Source organism: Thunnus albacares, chromosome 14 (assembly GCF_914725855.1).
Source record: "Thunnus albacares chromosome 14, fThuAlb1.1, whole genome shotgun sequence".
Taxonomy (NCBI): Eukaryota; Metazoa; Chordata; class Actinopteri; order Scombriformes; family Scombridae; genus Thunnus; species Thunnus albacares.
Window position 1 is genome coordinate 166,023 of NC_058119.1, and position 27,419 is coordinate 193,441.

The following is a 27,419-nucleotide window of genomic DNA, read 5'->3' on the forward strand; positions in this document are numbered from 1 at the left end:
AGGGTATATCATGTCTCTGAAGAATGACTTTGCACTTCTCTTTGGTCAGGGTGGAGTCGATTTGGTGCAGGTGTCCAACTCCAGAGTAGGCAAAACACCCCCAGACTTAAATATTCCTATCATCATGTTTCACTGTTGGTTTGATACACTGCGGTATCATTCTCTCTCCTGTTTGTCTCCTTACATATACCCTTCTGTTACTGCCATAAATCTCAACCTTGGATTAATCAGTATATGGGACTTTTTTTCCAGTCATCCACTGTGAAATTCTGGTATTTCTTAGCCCACCCAAGTGTTTAGTCTTGTTCCCCCCCCCCTAAGAAGTAGTTTAAAAACTGCTCCTCTGAGACCACTACAAGATAGCCTTCTTTTGACAGTACATTTGCTGAGTCTTGCATTCTTAAATTTAGCAAATTAAGTTGATTTTCTATCTCTCAGGGAACTTGATGCTTGATGTATTGATCTTCTGATGGCATTGTCACTTTTGACTGATCGTGCTTTGGATACAACTGATCCAGTTTCTGCAAAGTGTTTTAGAGTTCCATGCACTGCCCCTTAGAAACCTTTAGTCTAGCCATGATTTGAAACTGAGAAAGCCCCTCTTAGCCCCCGCTTAGAATAACAATTTGACTTCTGACACTTTCGCTTAGTTCTGATGCCACATTTCCCACTATTACATTGCAAGCAATGATCTGCTGGTAGCTAGAGGCACAACTATATTTAAAAAAGGTGAACACTGGCTACAAGTCGAGCTACTTCAACAAGCCTCTGATGAGTAGATCAAATCCACCTGAGGGTGATCTAAACGCATGCTTCAATGGAAGGGATACAACTCAAGGAAATCTGATCTTTTGTACAAAGGAGGTGAGTTGGTCAATGCCATGTTTGGTGCAGACTAGAGCATGTACAATAAAGTTATAGCAACTTCCTCTGTCATGGCGAAACATCAAATCTCAACGGTGTGAGGATGAGAATTTTCTGCAGGGTGAGACATGTCTGTCTTGCTCACACCTGTGTCACCAAAATTATGCAAGTTTTGGGCCATTTCACTGTAATTTCAATTAATAATTTGAAAACTTTTGATGAGTTTGTGTGTAAAACAAATTAATTTCCTAATTTTCATCGAGTTTATTTTTAGAAAAGTAAAAGACTTTTAACCCACATGACCTGGTCAATGTTTGATTGAAATGTGTACTGTCAGGTGTGGAGAGACAATAAGTAACTGCAGCTGGACACAGAAAAATACTCATATACTTGAATGGAGAGTGTGAGTGAATCGCTAGGTGCTTGGGCCCTAATAAAGGAAAAACTGCAGTACAGAGCTACAAATTTTAGTTTTGATTTTATTTTTCTGCAGCACTTTATCACTAAACTATCACTCTCACTCAATGAGCTCCATTCAACCCCCACACCAACCCCCCCCCTCCTATTCTCTCTCTCTCCCTCTCAGTTGGACAGGAGAATATCACTCTGCTTGTGAAATATCCTCATAAATCCCATGACTTTGGCCAAATCCTACATTAAAAATCACATTTTTTTGTAGGAAATTTCATCACGAATCCATTTATACAGGTTTCAAAGTGGTCAGACTTATAGTTTAGACATCAGAACCATTTGTTTGACACAAAGTCCATGCCTAGAGATTGCCTCTCCATTGGTTTACATTGTAAGGTGTGATGTGGCACTACAACTTTCAGGGCTTACAATATCTAAACCGTTCGAGTTATTACAAAATTTTTAACAACTTTTGTTCAGCACAGTGTCATAACTCATGTATTCAAGTTTGAAGCCCATACCATTAACGCCTTAGGAGGAGATAGCATTTCTTGGGGGTCCAAAATCGGTGCAAAGTCGTACTTTGATGGGCATATTGCGGACTTGCTGTTGGATTTAGGTCAGGGGTGTCAGTGTATGATTTGTAGGTCTTGATGAGACAAATAGAGTTTTGGTTCGATCTCTCTACGACATTCCTACAGGCCAAGCAGCCATATTAGATACATAGGTGGCACTATAGAGCACATTTTGGCACTTTGAGGATAATTTTTACATTTTATCAATTTTTTCACAAGACCTGATGTGCATGCCAAATTTGGTGAGTTTTTAGGTCTGAAGTGGCGAGATAATAAAGAAAGAAAGAAAGAAACACAACATATAAGAGGGTCTTCGCCCATTTGGGGCTCAGGCCCTAATAAAGAAAAATCCTTGAATGAGTAGGTGTGTCCAAACTTTTTTGACTGGTACTGTATGTTTTTTTCTGTGTTTTTACCTGTAAAAGAAAACTGAATAATAGGTTATCATTTGATGTATTTCTTGAATATATCATACATGTTTCAGATAGTGTTTAAGTTCAGTTTAGTGTTAGTTTGTGTTTCACGCATGTTCTAAATTCCTCTGTGCTATGTCTATTCTAAACTTAGTTCTTTGCTGTGTAAGATGAGGCAGTTGTGTGTTTAACAGTTAAGTTTATTCTGTTATACCCTTACCTGAGCCAGTGATAAGATAAACTATAGTTATGTAGATGTTTATGTGTAAAACTGATAAGCTTTTAGAGGATAGTGTGGTTTGTCCTTAATCTAATATAGTAGTAATGTTATTTTGTGATGCTACTTGGTGCATGCTTATGTACTGTCATATATGGTCGTGAAGAAAGACTGTTCCTAGGTTAGCTGAACTTTTGACTTATGTTTCTATCTGAGGGTTGGTTGCTGACTTGTAAGGTTAGTAAACAGATGTCTTAAATTCTGTACAAGTAGTATTTAAGGGACTGGTTAAGTGCCAACCTTTCAGACAAAGAAAAGATAGCTAGGTGGTATGTATCTTTGTCTCCAGAACTATGATGCATTATACTTCTGATTGTATTATTTGATTACATTATTTCATGACCTAACAATGCTCTCTTTGTGTGTTTATTGAGTGATCAGCAATTTCCCATGACACACCTTAACATGGTATCCCTTAGAATTTTGTGTGTCTGCAATCCTTAAATAAAATCATATATCATATCAATTATTATTCATTTTTGCTGTATCATATCAATGATAATAATATCAATAATAATAATTATTAAAGCTGCAAGCAGCATTGAATTGGCCCTCGCACCTTTGCGTATGTCAGGGCGTGGCGCAGTCAAAGGGCTTCTGTCACGGGCATGTGGATGTCTTCAGACCCGGGCTGTTGTCAGACAGTGCAAGATGGAGATTAACATCACTTCCTTTATCCACTATTTTGCCTGCTGCTGGGGTTGCTTCCTTGAAATTTTGTAGGGGGCGCTATTCAGCCAGTTTGCATCACTCAGGCCGGGACTCTTATCAAACATGTAAAGTTTGGTCCATATTGGAGCATTTACACTTAAGTTATAGCAATTTCCTCTGTCATGGCGAAACATCAAAACTCAACGCCATGCCATGGCAACACGCTTCAATGATAGCTAAATCTTTTGATCATAAGCTAGTCTAGATGACGCACACTAATTTTGAAGTCGTTATGATGAATTCTGACAACCTAAGGGCGTGGACCCTATTGTATTTCGTGTGTTGTTTCTTCATCTTCTTCCTTTATTATTACGCCACTTCAACCCTTAATTTGACCCCCTAAACATGCTCAAAAATTTGGCACACACATCAGGTTTGGTGGAAAATTTGATAAAATGTAAAAATTAACCTCTAAAGTGCCAAAATGTGCTCTCTAGCGCCACCTATGTAACGAAAATGGCCACCACAGCCTGCAGGAATGTCATAGAGAGATCAAACCAAAACTCAATTATTTGTCTCATCAAGACCTACACAACATATGCTGACACCCCAAACCTAAATCCGACAGGAAGTCTGTAATTAGCCTTTCAAAATAAGACTTTGCCCCAATTCTGGCCCCCGAACAAACGCTATCTCCTCCTAGGGCGTTAATGGTATTGGCTGCAAACTTTAATAGGTGACTTATGACACTGTGCTGAAAAAAAGTTGTTAAAAACTTTGTAATAACTCGAACGGTTTGGATTTTATAAGCCCTGAAAGTTGCAGTGCCACATCACAGCTTACAATGTAAAGGAATGGGGAGGCAATCTCTGGGCATGGACTTTGTGTCAAACAAATGGTTCTGATGTCTAAACTATAAGTCTGACCACTTTGAAACCTGTATCAATGGATTCGTGATGAAATTTCCTACAAAAAAGTGAGAGGGAGAGAGAGAGAATGGGGGGGGGAGGTTGTGGGAGTTGAATGGAGCTCATTGATTGAGAGTGACAGTTAAGTGATAAAGTGCTGCAGAAAAATAAAATCAAAACTAAAATTTGTAGCTCTGTACTTTTTCCTTTATTAGGGCCCAAGCACCTAGCGGTTCGCTCACACTCTCCATTCAAATATGAGTATTTTTCTGTGTCCAGCTGCGGTTACTTATTGTCTCTCCACACCTGACAGTACACATTTCAATCAAACATTGACCAGGTCATATGGATTAAAAGTCTTTACTTTTCTAAAAATAAACTTGATGAACATTAGGGCCTGACGTGCGTGGAGGCGCGAGGGCCCGTTCATCACTGGTTGCAGCTTTAATGTTGAGATAGTTTTCTCGTAATTCCACATATTATAAACTTTTTTATTTAATAAAAAAATTAAGATAGATAAGTTAGATAGGTAATGATTATAAGATACAGAGGCCATATTTACAAAATACAGCCTCCAATTTATTTTTCTTTGGTGGATGCATGGTGCTTCCATACAGTTGTACAGTTCCACATTTCAAAAGAACTAAAGTTCTAACTCTTACAGTTTCATTATTTCACATTAATTAATACAATCAAAATAAAAACAGACAACATTGGTTCCAAACTAGTCATGATAACATCAGCAACAGCATAATTAAATTCAACCATTCATCAGAATAAGAATGAGAACAGACTCCTAGTACCAATGCAATCTTTAAGATTGGTTGTTACGAACTACTTAAGGAGTGAAGGCAAGTGTGTGAATGATCTAATGGTACTTTGGTATTTTATGTAATAGTATTTTCATTTAAGCAATGAAAGCAGAGTAATGTACCTGAAAGCCAGCTCGAAAACTGATCCTCCACTGTCGTTGCACACTGCAAGAGTTGGGTCATCTGTGAACTAAAGACACAAATACAGGGAAACAATAATAAGGCACAGAAATTAGATGAAAGTTATCAGGCATCAAACCCATTTAACATCAAGATCAATTTCTGTGTGTATTACACTGTAAATTTTCATTATTGTCTGTTTCTTTAGTCATGGCTGTTTGTAGGTCTGTTCTGGCTTGAGTGTTGACTCTGGCCACAACACAATACAGCCACATTCCCTTACAGGGGCTTAAAATGATAAACTTAGTAAATATGGTCCATTTTTTTATGTTTACTGTATCCATCTCGGTAAATTCTAAAATAAATACCTTGTGCAGGAAACAGACCATCAACTTCTTGTTCGGAAATATTTTTTCACGTGTACATGTACACGCATGTTATGTTCGAAGGATCACAAGCATGTGCAAACGTGTGTGTGTGTGTGTGTGTGCATGTGTTATACCTTCACATGCAGTATTGCTGTCCCTGGAGGGTGGGCATCAGTGATAGTTCTCAGAAGCTTTCCACTAGCTAGATCCCACATCGTAATCTAATCATGCAGACAGACAGACAGACAGACAGACAGACAGGATTTAAAGTGTAATAGTTCAACAGAAAATGACCTGCGATCAACCTGTTGAACACATCTTGAGAGCTCCCCCTACAATAATTCACACAATTACAATTTGGCAGGTCTGCCAAACAGCCCACCATTCAATGTTAAAACACACTTTAATTACTGTTGGCAAATGGTTAAAGAGAGGGAGACAGGTGTATGTAGCATGCACTCTCATGATATAAGCGCTGTTTTTTGCATGCAGTTTTAGCACATGATTTTGTGTCTGAACAAATCTAAAATCCAAATGTCTTAGTTATAGCCTAATAACTGTGGAATAACATATGATAAAATTTCACTTCTTCTTCCTTTCACTTCAACTCAATATATTTTCCTGTAGTTCTGCTTTCTGTTCAGATACAAATCAGGTGCAAGCTGATGCAGGCAAGTGAAAAATTGTGCACTACGTGGAGATATAATGTTCAACCATTCATAACTAGAGCTATAAAGACCCATTTCTATTCTTTTTCTAAAAAATGACCACCTTTATGAGCGCATCTTTAAAATTACAATAACTGGTGACTTCAAAACAGGGTTCAAAATTAACTTTTTTGTCCATCGGCCATTTGGCTAGTGAATATTCAAATTTTACAAGCCACTCAATAGATTATCATTGTGTAGCTCACCTAGTCTAATCAGGGAAGGGCCCTGAGTTCTTTAAATCAACTAACTTAATGTACAATATATAATACTTAGATGTTACCCTATTTCTCTTTGTCTATACATGCTTTTTATTGTCTTGAGTCCCTTTATTCACTGCTAATGAACTGTAACACACTTGTTAGACTGTTTTATGGTAAATGGTAATTGGATTGTACCTGTATAGCCCCTTTCTAGTCTTCTGACCACTTAAAGCACTTTTACACTACAAATCACATTCACCCATTCACACACATTCCTATGCAGAATAGGTACAGGGGCTACCATGCAAGGTCCCAACCTGCCCATCAGAGGAAACTAACCATTCACACACATTCATACACTGATGGCACAGCCATCAGAAGCAATTTGGGGTCAAGTATCTTGCCCAAGGACACATCGGCATTGGACTGGAGGAGATGGGAATCGAAGCACCGATCTTCTGATTAGTGGACGACCCACTCTACCTCCTGAGCCACGGGAGCCCTTTATTTAACCCTTGTAACAAATCTATACAAGGTAGTCTACCTTTGAGGAATTAGACTACTGCAAGGAAATAAGTGTATCACTCCTTTAACAAACTGTCACTAATATCTACTGTTTAAATACCTTAAGTAAAAGAAATAACCAAACATCACAAGTTTTAGAAATAATGAACTTCTATTATTTACTTTTGCAAAATTTCCCAAATAAACAATGAAATAATATTTAGTCTCTTTCAAATTTCACATTCTATTTTCTTTCAATAACTTGAGTTACAGCAATAATTCTCTTCAAATGTAAAACAACATACTCCAAGTGAAATTTAGATTACCTCTGGTTTAAATTTACCCCAAAATTAGTGGGCCCACATTCAACAAGCACACACACCACACAGAAGCCAGCAGATATTAAAATAAAAAAGCCTGTTGCAGGCTTGATTCCATGCTTGGGAACAGAGAGGCCCAAAACTATTTGGCTGCTACACTCAAAAGAGCAACAATATCATATGTGGTACCTTGGTCATGAAGTCTGACACCAACCTGCAGTTTATACCAGCCTCTCAGTCTCCAGGGAGGAACAAGATGACACAGAAGTCCATAGATGAGCGTTGACTTAGTAGCTCATAGCACTATCTGGTAAATCCTCAGGGTTTCCAAGTATACTAATATGTGTGTTAGTTATAGTGACTATGAGTCCATACACTTTGCTAATGAATGCTAACAAAAACAAGTTTGGCTAATGAGCTAATAAACAAACAAACGTGAACAACTGTATAACAAACTTTGAGTAGAGGTGCCTACAGCTGCTCGCAGAAAATATATAAAATGAGCACCCTGGCAAAGACTGTCGAGTAGATAATCTGAGATACCAACTACATATTTGTTTGTAAACACTACGTACACGTCGCCACTCAGTCCGTCAAACCACCTGACTTCGCTCACACTCTACTGCCCCTCTCTCTGTCTCTCTTCCCCCACATCTTCATGATCCAATCCATGTCAACCAATGAATGACTAGTATTAAACTTACTCTGGAATACCACGTCCTCTTACTACCATTCACAATAAAACAGAATATTTATAACTATACAACTATATATATTTTTTTAAACTTTTTTAATCCACTGAACCTTTTAATCTTTTAGGAAATAGCTTTTTAACCATATTTATGACGTATCTTTTAACCATAATTAACTTTCTCTTAACATCAACTTGTATGGTATTTTTAACCTGGCTACTATTGTTTTTTTGGCTAGTGAGTGAGGCAAATCTACCAGCCACTTGCATATTTTATCAGCATTTGGCTAGTGGCCGGTGCTAATTTTGTTCTCTGCTTTAAAGTCATTAAAGCAGCTATAGTCAATATTTTTCATTATATCGTGTGAAATGACAGTGTGTTATGTGAGAGGCATGGTGTGCATTGATGAACCTACAGAGAACAATCAGCGACTCTACAGCTCCCCTCAGCTTTACAGAGCTTTATAGCGAGTTTATAGTGAGTTTCAACTCATTGTTTAGCTGTTCAGCTGCAAATTTGCTGATTTGATTCACTCTCACTGCTCTCAGTGTGATTTTTGGCCGCAGAAGGCAGCTATTTTCAGAGAAAAAGCTCTAAAAACCCACTGTACGCTACCAAACAGACACAGTTAGCGAAAAGCTGGTGAACATAATGAAGCATTTATCAGCTAAAGAGCCAGATATTTCCCTCAGGAGTTGGTACAAAGCAAAAACAGAGCTCAAAGAGAGTGAATATTGGACTTACTCTCTCCAGGTGGACAGAAACAAAAACTCCAAATGAATGATATTGTTGCACTGTAACTGAGTGAATAATGTGTAAATAAGCAACTGTTTGGTAACTAGTGCAAAATATCAGTTGATTATATAGTATGTCATGCTGTGTTCACAACTTGTTTCTGCTGCCCCCAAGTAGCCCAAAAAAAAACAGCTAATGCAGGTGTAAAGTAAAATTTGAGGGTAAGATCAGGGTTTATGTCGTTAAAAATATGTGCATGATGACACAACCGTCATCTGCCTTATCCAAGATGGAGATGAGTCTGCATACAGACAGGAGGTTGAACAGCTGGCCCTGTGGTGCAGTTGCAACAATCTGGAGCTGAACACACTCAAAACTGTGGAGATGACACTGGATTTCAGGAGGAGCCCCCCCATCATCATACTCAACAGCAGTCCAACATCAACACAGTCATCAAAAAGGTCCAGCAGAGGATGTACTTCCTGCGCCAGCTCAGGATGTACAACCTGCCACAGGAGCTGCTGATCCAGTTTTACACCACAATTATCGAGTCTGTTCTCTACACATCCATTACTGTCTGGTCTGGATCACCCACCAGACACAGGAACAGTTTCTTCCCCTCGCCATCACACTTATGAACATTTACCTCAGGCAATGTGCAATAACCCTGTAACACTATAATACCCACTGTACCTACAAATGATATATATTTATTTTAGTCTAAATCAAAATGTGCAATAAATTTCATTCATTACTTTATTTTGAACAGGCTGTATATACTATACATAACCACCTACTACATGTGCAAAGTAACATGTCACTTTTTTTTTTTTTTACCATTCAATATTTATCTCATCTCTCTGTGCACTCTTCATTTCTTTTCACCATTTGTATCCTCTTTACAGTTCACAGAAATGGTTTCACCTGTTAATAGACATTCCTTGTATATTTTTCTGAACATTGTTGTGCTTTGTTGTGCTGAGTTGTGTGTGAGCCACTAAACCAGAGTCAGATTCCTTGTATGTGTAAACATACTTGGCAAATAAAGATGATTCCGATTCTGATAACTACAAGGGCTGCAAACATTCTAAAAGTTCCAGCAACTACTGTGAGCCTGTGGCAGTGGCTAGACAATAGCTGAAAAATGACTGGCAGCCATAAAGCCTCTGGCTGAGGAAGGCAACTGAGTGGCTGGGACTGTACCTGTCCTTTGGCAAACCCGCAGAGAAGTCGTGAGCAGTCGTGGTTGATGCTTAGGGCGGACACAGCACCAAACTCTGCCCCAGTTGCCTTGGTACCCAGACAGAGCCGCAGAGCCTGGTTGGTATCTGGAGAGGAAGATGAAGCAGACAGTTAACTGCAGAAGCAGGGGTACGGTCTTAAAAAAAAAAACGTGTAGTCGGTCAAATATATTAAAAAAAAAGACAAACTCAAGGTTTTCCCCCATCCTCACGTTTAACAGTGTAAAAACAGAATCAAATAGTAAAAAATAACACAATGCAATGGCACAAAATGAAGAACAGAAAAGGCAATTTAAATCTGCTAACTGAAAATAACCAAATCAAATGACAAAGCATGCATCAAACTAGCTTGGCCAAAGCTAAACAGACATCAGCGCCCATCAGGTTGAGCACAAAATGAACAACATTAAGCATCTGACAGGGATGTTCATACCTTTTCCTGCCCAGGCATCATTTGGACAGCAATACAAAGAAACACAGGTCAGCACTGCTGAAACCTCAGCCCCAGCAAAAACCAAAACAACATCACAATATGAACTCATTCCTTTTGTATCAGTCAAGAGCAGCAGCCTTTTACATTTTATGTATACAGTTCTCTGTTAAAATTACTTATGCTTTCTTTCAGCAAACTGCTACCAAGCTTGACAGCTTTGAACTAGGGCTGAAACCTCTTTGTATTTAGAAATTTTAATCTTACTGAAACTAAGCTGGTCACTTTAGCTGAGGCACAGAAACACCTGGAGCCATGGCCTCCAATAGTTTGGGCCATGCCTAAAATGTGTGTATGTGCGTCAGTGGTGGCTGGTGGCTCAAAAAATTGGGGAGGAAAGGAGGAAAACCAATCCATGTCATGTTATTTTACACTTGTTGTATCTTAAGTTCATTGATACAGTAATTCATACAGTTAAAAATATGCAGTTATAAAGGTTAAATATTACAAATGTGGAGACATTTATTTGTAGTATAAGGAGTTAAAGATTATGAACAGTGACTAATACAGACCACAAGGTGGCAGTAATGTTTTAGACCAGAGTTACAAGCAGAAAAGGGAAGTAAGCTTGAGAAAAGTTCTGTTGGCACAAGATATATGTAAGCAGTACAATACTGTGTGTTTTTTCAATGTAATAATGCGCAGTTTGTTCAGTAAAGGACTGAATGCAGAAACATGACGTTCCAGTCATTTTTTGTAGAAGTTACAGCTCCACAACACTAGTTGGCCACTTATCGCTACTGACTTACAGTTGCTTGCACAAGTTTGGCCACCCTTTGAGAAATAACATATTTTGTGATTTTTGTATTGAAAAGATGTAAACAAAGCCTCCCTAGGATATGGGGGAAAAAGCACAATATTTTCTGCAAATTTAATGCATAGTTACTTTTTATGTCATAAATTGAACAAAAATAAGAACATCATTGTGGTTTATGCAAAAGTTTGGGCACCCTAGAGTTCTGAGGTCTCAAATTCTTTTTACAAGGTCTCAGACCTTAATCAGCTTGTTAGGCCTGAGGCATGTCAACAATTGTCATTAGAAAATGTCAACTGGTGCCAGTTTCAAACCTTTACAAATACTCAAACTCTTCAAACCTTGTGCAAAAACTCCAACCATGGGTTCCTCTAAGCAGCTGTGTAAGACTCTGAAAACAAAGTTATTGATGCCCACAATGCAGGGGAAGGCTACAAGAAGATAGCAAAGTGTTGTCAACTTTCAGTTTCTACAGTGTGAAATGTAATTAAGAGATGGCAATTTAAGGGAACTATGAAGGTCAAGATGAGATCTGAAAGACCAACAAAACTCTTGGAGAGAACTTCTCATATGCTGGTCAGAAAGGCAAATCAAAACCCCCATCTGACTGCAAAAAACCTGCAGGAAGATTTAGCAGACTCAGGAGTGGTGGTGCACTGTTCCACTGTGCAGCGATGCTTGCACAAAAAAGACCTTCATGTCCTCATCATAAAATTCAATGTCAGAATTATGCAAAAGAACATCTAAAGAAGCCTGATGCATTTTGGAAACAAGCACTGTGGATTGATGAAGTTAAAATAATAAAAAAGAAGAAAAAAAAGTATAGCATACCAAGTTCTTAATCTAGACATATGGATGTATAAATGCAGATTGCACACTGTACATCACTAGTTACATGGACATCTAGCTGATGTCCATGTAACTAATGTCAGCACAACTTGTATTTTTGAACCATTTCTGAACCATTACGGGACATCTTGAAGGGACATTCAAACAACATATATGTCTCAACATACAACGTCTCAGTTTGCTGGGCTGTTACACACAGTGCAGTTTTACATGGCATGGGATTTTCAATCATGCAATAAGATAATTGTTCTAATTTATATTATCAATAAGATATCTTATATTACATAGTTGGGTGAAAAAAATGTGTTTTAATTTATATTGATATATCAGATACCTGATAAGTAAAAAATATCTGGTTTAGTGATCATTTGTGAAGAATGCAAATAATGCTAATAACTAATCATCCAGGACATGGACGTTTAATTACAAAATCACCATGTGCAAAGCAGAGGAACTGATGATAGTTTTTGTGGTTGTCTTGACTCTAGCTTTCAAAAAGGGTGCCATATTACCTCAATTCCCATTTCATGTTCAGTGAATTAACTGTGTTGCCCTTCCTCATATTCTGTTTTGTTGTGTTACCCTGTGAACATGGCACACCAGTAAGTCCTTGCACTCCTGATGTCCTGCCCTGTACAAATAGTGAATACCCATTTTAAAAAGGCTTCAAACAAAAGCCTGCATTGATGCAATCAGTTTGGTTCAATTGTGTCAAGGTGATAAAGTGGAGGAAAGGTCCGGGAACAGAGGAAGGTGGAGAGCTGATAATGAACAGGAGATAAGGAGGGAGTCAACGGGTGCCTAAAGGTTCTGATTACCTGAGTCAATAAAACCCAGTGTGTGAGCAGCTCATGAGCAATGTGACTTCACCACATCCTGCCTGAAACCTGGACAACAACCTGGTAGCTCAAAAAACTGTTTTCGGCTTTTTTTTTAACTCTGCAGATCACCAGTATTAGAGAAAACAAACTTATCACCGCTTCAATTTCCGAAAAAGGCAAGTATTCCTATATTCACATAATGTGTCACATTTAGACAGTAAGCATTAGTGACTTTATCTCAGCTTTACTACTGTGAGTTAATGAGGCTTACACTGCAAAGTTTCATGAAATTTATTTCCACACAGACATGTTTAGTTTCATTACAAGTTGTATGCAAAGTTTATACGCCAAAATGTTTCCTCTTCTCACCAGTCTATAGGTAATTGTGTCTATTTTAAAATCAGGTTGTCTTAGTCTTGAGATCAAGTCCATATGAGTTTGACATAGTCTTAACAACTTCATTCATCTTATTTTCAATTTTTATTCAAAAAGAAAAAATAAAATTTTAATTTTGTCTCAGTTAAAGAAAACCATTAACATTTTACTCTAGTTTTAGTCATTTCTTAAACTATTGATGTATAAAATCTTTATAGTCTAAGTTTAGGTTAAATCAAGATCAAGTATGAGCTTTCTGAGTCCAAGATAATAAACTAAAAATTGGTCACAAACTGAAAAAATTAAGAACACTACTTTTTCAAAAATGTAGAGGCACTGTACAGCTAGAATCTAAATAATACATCTAGACACGAAACATGTTTGGATTAGTATATTTATGAGATGAGATGAAATTAACTTTGAAAATACTATCAAGAAAACAGATAATTATTACCAGGGGCGTAAGCAGGACTTCATTTCGGGGGATGTGACACTGAATAAATTTAAAAGCTGCATATCTCATAATGGCAGGCCCAGTCTCTGCCCTTTTTTGAGCTGAAGAAATCCAGGACCTCCTCTGAAGTCACTTTGTGATTGTGTGTTTGTCTTTGTGCTTAGAAAGCAGATTTAGTCCGTTCAAAAAACTTTTAGACACTGTGCGCCATATTAAAGGCTTTAATTCTAAAGTTCTTAAGTCTTGAAAAACTTGTGTCAATGTGAATAGCTGAGGTCTTGCCAAGATACAAAGAAGTCGAAACATATTTGGGACGAAATACTTCTTACTCTTATCATCATTGTCCTTTGTATTTGTCTTTCACAAGACATGATTACAATTTCAATTTAGAATGTCTAACTTAGACATCTGATCCTGCCCGGTTTGTCTCTAGTTCACAGCCAGCCTGCTTCCCTGCCATTGCTCCACACCTCATTACAATGCCTCATCGCAACTGCTCAGTTGAGATCAACAACAACTCTGGCTGTTACACTCTTGCCAACCCAAGGTAATGTATTGCTAAAATATACACAACACAATGTGCTGCAAAATGTTACACAACCAGATAAGTGTCCAGGGGAAAAACTTAGGAACACGCCTGCAGGACATATGATTTACTGAAGTCAACTACTCATCAATGGTGTTGGAAAATGAGCTCATGATGTTTATTTTAGTTTTAGTTTCCAGTATTATTAAGGTTATTGGCTACACCAAGCTTTTCATTAATTACTAGTGTGTTCACCTGTTTTTACTTTTAAGGCTGCATTGTTGTCACAGAGTCAAGTCAATTTTATCTATGTATCCCAAATCAAAAATTTGCAGCAAAGGGCTTTAGGTTTTAAAATCCATATAGCATGTGACATGCATGTAATTTCACTTTCTAATTTATTTTTGGCCAGGCATGTTTACCTGCAAACAAAATGCTTCTTGTATGGGCACCCTGGTGGCCTAGGTTCACATTTTTTCAAATCTACCCACATAGTGAATTCTAGAGTGGGCATTTGGCCTGACATACTATAAATGACGAAAAGCCTGCGAGCAAGCTCAGGCAACTTGAGTACTCAAGTATTTGGAGCATTTTGCTTATGAAATATTGTGTGTGTGACTGCCAAATAAATAGGCTGCCCCTTTTATTTCAATTTGTTACATTTCATCCACATTTCATATTATTTGTTACTAGCATCAACCTGTAGGCTCTGAGTCCACCTTCCCCTTGGGGTAGTTTTGTCACTGTGCTGTGCTGAGCTTGATGTTTCCATGTAGGGAGCAGCAAGGTCAGAACCTAGAAATTAATTCTGTACATATTCTACATTTAAATAATCTATTCTATGGGAGTTAGCTGACTGAACTGCAGTGTTGTTATGCAATTTGTTTTGGCTACTTGTTGGGTTAGGGTGCTTGTAGGAAGGCACAAAAAACACACAAAAAAGGTTTCTGTAAGAATCGGTCTGATAGGTTGTGTCTGTGTGTTCAGGGTGTTCATTGAGAGTGGCTGCTGTGAGGTCCCTCTGCCGCCCATGGTGGGTCCATGCTCCGCTGCCAGTGCATTGTTCAACAAGACCACCGGTGCTGCAACTGGCGCAGTCGGCGTCTTCACCTATGACCTTTTCAATGCTGACCTGAACGACTACAGCCATGTCATGGCTGTTATGTTCTCTGTGCCCTACGACCGAAACCTCTACTCCAACTGGTTTGCCGTGGGGATATTTGATAGAGGCAACAATTGTGACTACAATCTTTATGATATCATGTATAATGGAAGTGAAAATAATTTTGTAAGAGCAAAGGCTGATGGCTCCTGCATTTCTTTTCAGGGCGATTATGTTATTGTCAGTGCCTCCATGTCAGACTCCGGTGAAGCTGTCCTGAGGGTGGACATCAGTGATACTGGCATGTATTGAGTTAAAAAAAAAAAAGATTGTACTCTTGTTATGTAAGCCATATGAAATGATTATAATAATTGTGATAAAATCTTTTAAATATGTGTGAAGCTCAACAGCTGGTCACTTAATGTCACTAACACATTAATCACTATATCTAAAATATGAGTGCAAAAGATTCTAAAATAAATACTGGATGTATAAAGGATGGTTTTAATTGATGGCTAATTACAAATAAAAAACAAGACGTGTGTTGATCAAATAATGTCATCTTTGTTTTTGTCTATGTATAAATAAAATTTAACTATCTAAGAATTTATAATTTTTTTTACAAACAGAAATCATGCACATTTAATTTGGCTTAATAATATGCTTGAAACTAAAGTGATTACATCTTCAGTTCATCTCTTCTGACTGAAATGTCACTTGTCCGGTGGTACATTCTCAGGTTCCATATCTTCTGTTTTCTTTCTATGTATGGTGTGTACATTGTGTACGTGTGTATGTTGTTTGTCTCACACTTACAGCAAGTCTAATACAAATGATGATAAGATGAAGTATATTCATGTAACTTGTAGGAACAGCAATTGCTTAATTGTAGTTTAATATGATCTTCAGAGTTAAGTCTGCATTGAGCAGCAGATAAATCAATTAAAGTTTACTTTCTCAAACCGGATTCCACCCAATAACATGAATGGTAAGGACTGCAGACCAGGGGTCAGCAATTAGGTCCAAATACAGCCAATCTGAGTGAGTTATATCAAGAGGATACCTGCCACATTTACAGTGTTTTTAGCATCAAATTCCCTCTTTGCGTTTCCTCAGACAGTGTTTCCCTGTTGAGCTGCGGTGGAAGTATAGTAACAAAAAGAGGGACATTACCACTAAAAAGACAATGAAAGATAACTACTTGGCTTGACTCAGTTGGACGGCTTGAATGGACAGAAGGAGCACTGTGGATTTTGGCCTCCATCACTTACATTGTAAGTGTATTATGGAGGGATCTGCTAATGGTCAGTATGAACAGGAGGAATAGTTATGGCAAGAAAAACATTTTTTTTCCAAATCATGCCATACAAAAAAAGATTTTTTACTCGTGTCTGACACCATTCACTCTTAACTTCTAAGGTCGATCGTTATCAGAAGACAAGGCCCAAGACATCTGTGTGAGAGGACTTTGAATTTCATGACATGGTTTTTGTTCGTGCAATGTGAACAACAACACCTTGATATTGTAAGAGGAATTGTATCTTGCCTTAATGATACAGACGTGGCCAAAATTATTGGTACCCTTGCATTTTATTAAAATCATGCACCATTCACCCTGAACAGTGTTGAAATTCAGATATTTTATTATCAATGCATGTCTATGTTTGATTTGCAGTGGAACAAAAATTAAACAAAATAAACAAAAATAATTGAATTCATGCTTATTCTACAAAGACATTCTAAAATAGCCTGTTACCCTTTAGAAGTTGTAAGAAATAACTGATTTGTAGTGATACTTTAAGTGGACTATTGTGTTTTAATTAGTATCACAGGCGTTTTCTTATAATCACTCATGCAGCCAGTTTAAAAAGAGAAAATAACTCACTCTGCTGTTTTGTCACAGATTGAACATGGAAAACAGAAGGAAAACTAGAGAGTGGTCTGAAGACATTAGAAAAAAGGCCAAGCACAGTCAACATAAAGGTTACAAGACCACCTCCGAAGAGCTTGATGTTCCTGTGACCACTGTTGCCAATATTATTAAGAAGTTTAAGGCCCATGGAACTGTAGCCAAGAAGAGGACCTCACTTCTAAGGGGGAGACACAAAAAAGTCAGACTGGACATTGCCAAAATGCATGTTGACAAGCCACAGTCCTTCTCAGAGAATGGGCTTTGGAAAAATGAAAAAAATTAGAGGTTTATGGTAAATCATGCCAATACTATGTTTACAGAAGAAAAAATGAGGCCTTCAAAAAGAAGGACACCATGCCTGCTGTGAAACATGGAGGAGGCTCAGTGATGTTTTGAGGTTGCTTTGCTACCTCACACTAGCAGGGCATTTTGGAGCAAAACATACAGCCCAGCATCAGAAAGCTGTGTCTTAGTCGCAGGTCATGGGTCTTCCAGCAGGATAATGACCCCCAACATACATCGAAAAGCACCCAAGGGTGGATGAGAAGAAAACGTTGGACCGTTCTGAAGTGGCCTGCTATGAGTCCCAATCTGAATCCTAAATGAACATCTGTGGAAAGAGCTGAAAGTTGCAGTTGGGAGACGGCACCCATCAAACCTCAGAGAACTGGAGCAGTTTGAGTGGCTTTAGAAACCTTATTCAGAGTTACAGAAAGCGCTTGACTGCAGTTATTGCCTCCAAAAGCTGTGCTACAAAATATTAAGTTAAGGGTCCAATATTTTTGGCCAAGCCATATTCATTTGTTTTATTGTATTAAATAATATGTTAAGTTGTAAATCAAAAGCAAAGTTCCAGTTATATTCAATGTGAAATAAAGAATGATGGATACCATATACTTCTGTCAGTTTCAACTTAATACAGAGAAAATTTAGTTTAAAAAAAAAAAAAAAAAAAGGTGGAAGTGTGCCAATATTTTCAGCTACGTCTGTACAATAAGTCTGTGTTTAGGTGAAGGCCAGACACTAGAGGGCAGCAGAGTATTTGCACAAGCTACCATCAATGAGACTGTGGATGAGTGTGTGTTGAGGATGTAGCTAAAGGTCTTTTTTGGTTATGCACATAAACCTTTGCTACTTTAATTTCACTCTGTCTTTGCACTGCAGGCTTTCTCCAAATCACAGAATATATTGTAAAACTAAAACAAAAAAGGGAAACATACCTTTGCCCCTAAATGAATTTGACTTGTTTTGAACCATATATGTTCGCATTAATCTTGAAATTAAATAGACAATAGACATATAAGGCTTTTTATTGAAGAGAGTTGATGTTTTTGGGATGTTATGAAATTATATTTATGACTCAGCAGGAACAACAACAACATCAGTGTACAACAGAATGCAATTTATACCACAGATGCTTCACAGTGAAAAGCACAAAGCCAAGTATGTGGCTTTGAGGCAAGTAAATACCCATACATCCAGTCTCACAGAGCTTGTGAGGATCTGCAAGAGGGAATGAGAGCAACTGGTCGTGAGTGTGAGTGAGTGATGGAGGGATGGATGGCTAGATGGATGTGATGTATTTGCATCGTAAAAAGTTTCAAATGTTAAGGTATTCTTTACACCACTGTCTACATAAAAAGGAGTATTGTCAAGACTCACCAAAGACCAGAGCCAGACCATGAGATGTTCCCACCGCAATCACACCAGACACTGTCTGAACACAAAAAAATATTAAGCTTAGAATTAATCATAGGAAGTCAGGAAGAGACAAAGAAAATCAAAACGAGGTGATAGTATACTAGGTGATGGACACAGGTGCAAACCCAACCTCTGTCACAATGACAATCTCATCTCATTCTCCTTTTGTTTCTCTCCTCCATCTTTCGCTACTTTCATGCTTGAATACAGTGTTCTGTGTAAATGTTGTGGCTGCTTAGATGTGTAAAAACTCCTCTGTAATACTCTAAACTTCAATTTCTTTCCTGTGTCTCTAAAGCCACTTCAGATAAATTATGAAATTGATAAAATGCATTGAGGGCATATAATGCAGTAAGCCATCAAATTTCATAGAAAGAGTGACAGAGTATGTTCCCAAATTTTCCTTTAAACTAATATAATATCTATTCAAATGGATTCATAGTTAAATTAACTAATACTCACTATAGCAGTTGGCAGTCCAGCATCCACTTTGTCCTTAAGAAAAGATACACATGTTTTTATGATGTTTACTTCATGTTTAAATCAATCTTAGATGGTTTAGTCTATTGGAACAAATTTCAAGAACAATTTTGTAGGTACAGTAGTGCTAAAATAAAGACCTCTGTAACAATAAATCATCTAAATAAAACCTGTTTTATCCACAGAACCTGCAACAAAACTAGAGTGGGATCACAGAATTACTAACCGATAACCATCTTCCCCCACAAATATAGAATCCCGATTGATTGACAGCTGTTTGGTCAAGTGACACAGTTTAGTGACTCAAGCCCACTGAGGTTACCATCTGCGTGTGTGTCTTACAGCAGCAGAGACGATCTGTGCAGAGATGCCCTTCAGCAGGCTGTGTCGAAGAACAGATCCATGAACTGTCGCATTCAGATCCACTGTCCTCTTCTTCCTTCAGATGTATACATGTCCACAAAGACATACGTACACACAAATAAAGGAGGCATTTTCCATTTTATTACCTTGTATATGCAAAGACAAGAAGGTTTGTATGTATGTGTGTTAGGAGTCGGAGAGAAAAACGATTCTTAAATGCATCGCAATGTGGACATGGATGATTCTGCATTGATTCAAGAGTGTCAAAAATTCTCTAAATGTTAGTTAATAACGTGATGTTGACGAAACGAAAAAGGTCAAACTCAACTGCGAAGGCAGTGCAGCACCTGGACGGTCTACAGCATGCACACACTAGATCTTATCTTGTAATTCATCTTCACAAAAGGCAGTGGTTGCAAGCATGTCTTGACTTAATGACTAAATAATTACCTTTGCAAGATGAGCATGATGTATATTGTGAGCTTTCTACGCCATCATCCAGAGACTAATGTTAGTGGAGCACCGAACTCCAGTAGTAACAAACTGACTGGCTGACCAACACACACTGCAGCACTTAAACAACTTAAACCAACTCTGAAGTGAGGAAAATAACTCAGTGCTCAGTCTGTTTCACCTCAGAAACCCTGCGCCCACTCAGCGTCTTGGACAGCAATGGCTTTCCCCGGAGCTAACGGTGCAGCAGAGAGGCTGCTCTCCACTGCAGGAGACATGACGTTAATAACAACAGAGTGGAGCACTCTGCCTCCCCCTCATTTTGTTATGAGACTGTAAGATGCATTCAAATTAATTAATTCTTTAATTAATGCAATTAATATTTTAAAATAAAATAAAAAAGCTGCAGATCATTTATTTTAATTGCCAGTTATGTCTCATATTATATTTCAATGGAATCTGTACTGTGTGCCAAACCATTCACTGGTTTGGCACACAGTACAGTGGAGCAATAGACTGAAAATTGTGCTCACTTTTCTATTCATTCAGTCAAGAATTGGTTTTGGATCAAGAATCGATTCAAATCGGACACCAAAGATTCTGAATCTAATTGAATCATGAGATTCTCAAAGATTCTCACCCCTAGTGTGTGTGTGTGTGTATGTGTGTGTGTGTGTGTGTGTGTGTGTGTGTTCATGCCGTTTGAGGTGTGCTGGGTCTCCACTGTCAGAGCTGGCAAGAGAGGAGGTGTCACAAGAGTGAGCATCAATATTGTCTGTATTCAGCACGCAGGTATCCTCCAACACAAACCGCTCCTCCTCATCTTCCAGCTGCAGGCACAGAGGACAACAAAACAAACACATCTCAGGTAAAGGCGTTCCCATCTTTTTTTTTTGCTCACTGGAACTTTCCTGTATTGACTATGTCATCGTAAACCGGGGGTTAGGTGGGGTCGTAATTGTTTTCCACACTTTATAAAAATTGTTCTGCCATGATTTCTCTCTATTTATCCTCCCAACTCTGCCCAGTACACCTTGGAGCGAAAAAGCAACAGCACACAAGGGAGAAAGAGTGGGCATGCATAAAAAATAAACTTAACCAAAACCAATTTCGTTATAGTTATATAATTAAAAATACAAGATAGATCAACTGACAGGTATTGTGTGTCTATCAAAGCCTGATATATCTTATTCCTCTGTGCCACAGACCTCTGTTGTTGTCCAAAAACTATTAAAAACACATCAGTGAGCTACACTACTGCACAGGGTGACATTTTCCTTCATATCTAAGAGTTTGGAGCTGCTTCCAAACAAATTACCGTACCCAAAGACTGATAACAGCAATCACATTTTCACTCTCTGGATAATAGTTCTGTGTAAGGCAGATGCCACTGCACATGTGTAGGAATGCTGTTCTGTTTACAGCTTCATTATCTTGTTGTACTACATATTACAACCTCTTGACTTTGTCCTGATGTTCTTTGAAAAATTTACAGGGAGGGACTGAAAGCAACAGCTGACACAGAACTTCTGTTCAGAGACTGAAAACGTGATCGCTGTTATTAGTCTGTGGAGCTCTGTGCCCAAAACTTTAGCATTATGTAGACTGTAGTGTAGAAATCATGAAAAATAAACTGTTCACTTTAACATACAGTATGTATCAATAACAGATAACTGTGCTTCTGAGGGGAGCCTTATTACAGATGTGTCACTGGAGAACATTGTCAAGAACATGACTAATAGCCAAATTTGGTTTAGGTAAGCTGAAGAGCAAGCACTGACAACATCAGTATTATTGTCAGTGTTTGCTAACTGGCATACCTATATCAAACTGACGCCTCATCAATTCTATCAGCTACAAATGTCTTCATTCTACTTGTGTCTCCATTTATTATATGTTTTTTCAGCATGTGGAAAAATGACACACTGGAAAAATGACAAGATGATGATTTTTACTTAAAGCTGCACTAATCAATATTTTTATATTAACAATGGATCAACTTACTAATGTGAAAGGATTAGCTTATAGCAATGAACCCACTAAGAATTATCATCAACTCTATACTTCCCCTTAAAAAATCAACTAAGGACGAATCAGCTGTGTGACCACTGAGCCTAGTTTACATTGTGGGTGTATGTGATGTGCTGTTGTGTGTAGCTTTGTATTTTGTATGGTGTGTTCTTTGTAGTTTTTTTGTTTTTTTGGGAGGGGGGGGGTTGTTTTTTTTTTTGCTTTGTACTGTTTGTTGATGTGCTGTTGTATGTTTTGATTGTAATGGACTATAGATGCAAATTAGCTTCAAGCTAACTCTGGTGCAGTGCATCATTTATGCTTAATACTGCACACTGTCCTGTTCCATAAATCAAATCAATATTATATATTTTAAACTCTTGCAGCTCATTGTTTTGGTTTCCCGGACGACAAAGCACCTGTTTTCAGTGGTAAAAGTTCTGATAAAGCTACTGTCCACTACCTGCCCAGCACCAAACAGAAGACAGACAAAGTTAGGGACTGGCTGGTGAAAGTGGAACATCTGGCAGCAAAAGAGCCACTTGACAGAGAGTGGCTTGGACACTGCTATCCCTCTATAATACAAAGCTGATTAAAATGAGAACAAACTGACAATGACCATTATACTTTCAAGAAGTTGTCACTGATTGTTGACAGTGTGTGAACAGTATAGTGGTCAAATGGTAACATGTACTTGACCTCATTGAGGATGCTCTCCAGTGTGGGAGGTGTGTCCACTTGGGGAATGTCAAACTCCTTATCATCGATCTGAGAATAAAAGTTGAACAAAAACACAGAGTGTTAGAAAGCAGTATTTGTTTCTTTGTACTTTTTTTGTTGAGTGCATATTTGAATCTCTACATCACACCAGAGTTTCAGTCAAGATGTCGGACGTGACCACGAGATTTGAACAGAGACAATGGTCAATGGCATCTGCCTGCTTGACATGTGTCTCTAACAATAAGTTAACTTGGGGACAGAACTGAGCGCTGTAATCAAGTTATCTGATCACCAGGGTGAAGACACCAAAAAACAAGAGATCGTGGGTAGAAGTAGCAGAAATGTGGTGCGCGAATGTATTCATTGGCCACAGTCTGATTTCAATAAATAAAATGCAACCCATGGTCTCACAGACAATGGCGAGTTAAAACACAGCAATCCAAGCAATTGGACAAAACACAAAACAGTCTAGTGTGATAAACACAATCAAAACAAGCAGCAACAACAATACTTCATGGTATTATCAGCAGCAAAACCAGACTCTGAGTCCATTACCTTCCAGGGAGAGACACTAATATTTTTAAGAACTGGCCCCACAGGCCACCAAGCCCCTAAATTTTGGCAGCCGAAGTACATTTTTGGTGGCCCAAATGTAAACTTATGTAAAAACAACACAAAAAAGGCAATTTAACTCAACTTAACACAGCCTTCCTTAACTGTGACACTTCAATAAATGAAAATAACTGAATATGCCATATAAATAAAAGCTGACAAAGAAAAAGTTTAGAAGAAACAATATTTATTTATATTTTAAAGCCATAGATAACAGGTGAACACTGGCTGAAAGATGAGTTACCTGAATGAGCCTCTGATGAGTAGATCAAATCCACCTGAGTGTCATGCGCGCACGCTTCAATGGAAGGGACACAACTCAAGGAAATCTGACCTTTTGTACAAACGAGTATAACTCGTTTGTACAAAAGGTCAGATTTCCTTGCTGACCTAGAAATAGTTCAGAATCTTAAGTATTTCTTCTTCATTTTACATGTCATTACTTTTTGTGTTTTTAAATGTTTCTGAAACCTCAAACTTTGATTATTTACAGGTTTATGTGAAAATATAATGTTAAAGGATAATTGATCATAAATGCACATGAGCTGCTGTTGATAATATTTTATTTTTTAGACTGAGATTTGCAGGTTTTGTATGATGAAATCTCTGATGCAGTGCTCTAATGCAGTGTCACAGCGCAAACAGTAGGAGCAGCGAGGTGTCACCTTTTTCTGCTCTATCTCATATCTGCCTACGAGCCCTTACTAAGGGCATCCGGCAACAATTCTCCTCCGTATATTAAGGCAAGATGGCATCTGTTGTGGGGAAGGTTCTTCTGCAGGAAAGGGTGAGAGCACTGGGTTGCACTGTGGTCTTCTTTGGATCTGGTAACGGTCAGTTGAACAAAGAGAAATCTCCACTCGTTAGGCTAACTTGTCCAGTGAAGTTGAGATTGTATGGCCTAGTTACAGTCACATACGTACGGAAGTTAGTCTTTACACAAGCCACGAGCAGCTAGGAAGCGCTGGTCCAAGGAGGGAGTGGAGTGTTTATAATCGCGGTTGGGCAGAGGGAATCCCACATGGGTTCTAGTGGGTCTTGACCAATGAAAGCCGAGAGTATGACTCTGCTGGATTTCACACCGAGGTGTGAGTTGAGCAAAGCGTGATGGGAGTGTAAGTCTGTTCTGGACTTGTTTGACTTGGCGCCTTTCTGTTATCAGGCTTTGCTACTGGATGCAGGCCTGCCTTTGTCTCATACACATGGAGTATGAGGCCCAACAGCATTGACCAGCACAAAGGACTGTGTGGGTGTCTCCGAGCAAACATGTAATTTTTAGGGCTGTAGTCTGCTGGTCAACTGGTCAATTAGTTGGTCGATATGCTCTTGTCCGACTAAATTCTCATTGGTCGAATAATCTCCGTGTTATTTTCATAAGGAGAAAAGTGCTACATCAATAGCTTTCCAGGAGTAATCCATTATTTCCTGTGGCGGGAGGGATAGACTAACAAATAACCTGTGAAAACGGGGGTGTATTCAAAACATCCCCGTTGTTTTCACAACTTTGAACTCGCCCAACCTAATGGAGACTGCTGGGTCTAACTGTACTCAACGTTTACTGAACGTACTGAACTGTCTTTCTCCATAATGACACAACGAGAACCCCCACCAGACCAAAAAAAATATTTTTTAATGTTTGAAATTGATAGCATTTGGGAGTCTCTGTGCAGCGCTGTTCCGGTACGTGAGTCAACCTCTGTCGTTGCCTGGGAAACTACTGGTAGCGTGGCTCCGTTAAGAAGTATATTTGCGTAGCAAGTGGGGAAAGAGTGAGGGGCAGAGAAGTGACGGTGGATGCGAGCGGGGCAGAGGAAAAGGTTAGCGGTAAGTTGTCAGTCTGGCAGTAAATGTACAGAACAGACTACAGTGTGTCAATTAATAAATGCTAAAAAATCTGTGTTGTTTCCCCAAATGCTGGAAAAGTAAAGGGGGTTAGCTCCAAAGTTAGGAACAATGGGTTAGCCTAACCTGAAGACACAAAACAGAGAAATACAGAACAGAGAAATTTGTGGCTGCCGAGTTTACTGTGTACTCTATCCCATTACACCCCCCCCTCCCCCCGCGCGACTAATCGATTAGTTGAAGATTATGTACGATTTTAGTCGACCAAGATTTTCTTTGGTTGACTACAGCCCTTGTAATGTTGATTCATGTATGTGCAGCAGTGCAAAGTGCAAAAGGGCTGGATGACGGTGAATATAGATCAGAGGGTGTGTGTGTGTGTTGATTAATAAATACACTCTCAGCAAATCATGTCCCTGGTCCCATAGCTCTGAAACAGCTGAGCCAATTACAGTGAAGCATGACAACATTACCTCAGGAAAAGGAAAGATACTTATCCAGGAATTCATATTGTTGCCTGGAGGGTGCAGAGCATTGTGACTTCTCACAGGCAGAATAACCCCCCAATCTGATGTGAGAAGAAGTAGGCTATGTGGTTATTTTGTAGCAGCCAATTAGAAGGTTAGCTGGCTTTCTTTGAGCTTGACTCAGGTTTTCTGGTCACACAAAGCTGGCTGACTTTTAACCTGGATAAATCACCATGTTAACTGAAACTGAACAGCTAACCTGCTCTGAAGCAGGTTAACTTCAGAAGATCAGAGCAAAATCTGTCGACTGCCTGACCTCTGACCAATCAGATCACTGGAGAAACAGAGTCATCATTCCTACAGGATCCTAACATGAACAAAAGTCCTTAGTTTACAATAAAATTAAAGTAAAAAAAGAGCAATATATAATATGTATCTTTATAGGTCAGTAGAATCATTTTTTTGTTCTAGGCTTCCATGAACACTCTAGTTTCAAAAGAGAGCTTCTACTAAACTGAGAGAAAAACTAAAAAAAAAACTCCAGAAAAACTTAACCGTCTTTTATTAGAAATATAATCCACACACGATGATTAGCTCCCATGATTATAAATAGCAAAACAAATAACCACTACACTAGTATGCTACATGTCTCTGAGCATGTGAAGGTAAGAGGCATCTCTCCACCATCAAAAGAGAAAAGCATTACACTAACTACATGCTTATAGATCCCACTACCAATGTCAGTTCTCTACAACCCTCCCGCCTGCTCAGCCACCACAGCCTTTTAAACATATCCGCATATCATTGAGGTAAAAAGTGTGGCTGAATAAATGTTTGTATTCCTGTAACTCAAGAGAAAAAAGATATTTCATAATTTGTAAAACACAGCAGCAACATGTGTAACAATAGATTAACTGAAAATGTTCTCACATAGGACCAGTGTCCAAGCACTGAGATAAATTTATATGGATTGTGTCTCTCGTACACAAAAATGCAACCCACAACTAATTTCTGCAGCTTTTGGTTTGGTTGAGAAGAATGTGTAGCTGTTTCACTGGAACTATTTGTCATAACTGATGATGTAACTTATTGCACATCATTTCTGTAAACAGTAAGGGAAATGTTGGTGTGTGTGAAAATGTTAACATCATAAAAACAGAATTGTGTTGACATACATTCGACATTTGATAGTTATTATAATTATTAAAAACATGTGTTGAGTCTATAATGCATTTTATTTAAATTAAAACAAGAGCAGACGGACTTCTTCCCAAAAATACACGGTACGTCTATTCATTTGGGGGTGCGACTGTCCCATTCCAATATTGTGGCCGGGCATCCATGATTACCCCCACTTTCAGATGTCCGCCCTATTTTACTGTTTCCTGAGTCGTTGTCCTCAGTCGTATCTGAATTGTGTTAAGTTATTGATGATGAAAGTTACCCAACATTTCCTACTGCTGCTTCATATTCAAAGTTTTCCACTGACAGGGGAACACACAACACCCGGCAATGCTTAATCAAGTGATAATGTTCAGCTTAAGAATGCTCAGCTTTAAAATGAAACTTTAAAATAGCAAGGTTAATAGTTTCGACTGAAGCTAGTGTTGAGGCTTTTCGCTTGCTACAATTAAGTAGGCCAATTAAATAGGAAATTTGCCGATAAAATTCCATGCACTGTTTCCTT

General features: G+C 38.5%; 2 protein-coding genes across 3 annotated transcripts in view; one reads left to right on the plus strand and one right to left on the minus strand.

The window, feature by feature from the left end:
• vps8 (VPS8 subunit of CORVET complex) overlaps positions 1-27,419 on the minus strand; it is a 187,086-nt gene that overhangs the window by 159,098 nt on the left and 569 nt on the right. For both annotated transcript variants that reach the window (XM_044373367.1, XM_044373366.1), the window contains exons 2-9: positions 22,791-22,859; positions 20,781-20,911; positions 19,608-19,704; positions 19,248-19,280; positions 18,747-18,801; positions 9,764-9,888; positions 5,534-5,620; positions 5,034-5,101 (exon numbers count right to left, since the gene is read on the minus strand). In XM_044373367.1, the coding sequence (XP_044229302.1) occupies positions 5,034-5,101; positions 5,534-5,620; positions 9,764-9,888; positions 18,747-18,801; positions 19,248-19,280; positions 19,608-19,704; positions 20,781-20,911; positions 22,791-22,859 (665 nt within the window). The remainder of the gene's footprint in view (positions 1-5,033; positions 5,102-5,533; positions 5,621-9,763; positions 9,889-18,746; positions 18,802-19,247; positions 19,281-19,607; positions 19,705-20,780; positions 20,912-22,790; positions 22,860-27,419) is intronic.
• Positions 12,126-16,046, plus strand: LOC122997310 (DELTA-stichotoxin-Hmg2b-like). Its single transcript, XM_044373368.1, has 3 exons — positions 12,126-12,891; positions 13,978-14,091; positions 15,058-16,046. Exons 2-3 carry the CDS (start codon positions 14,024-14,026, stop codon positions 15,482-15,484), a joined length of 495 nt encoding a protein of 164 aa, XP_044229303.1. The 5' UTR covers positions 12,126-12,891; positions 13,978-14,023; the 3' UTR covers positions 15,485-16,046.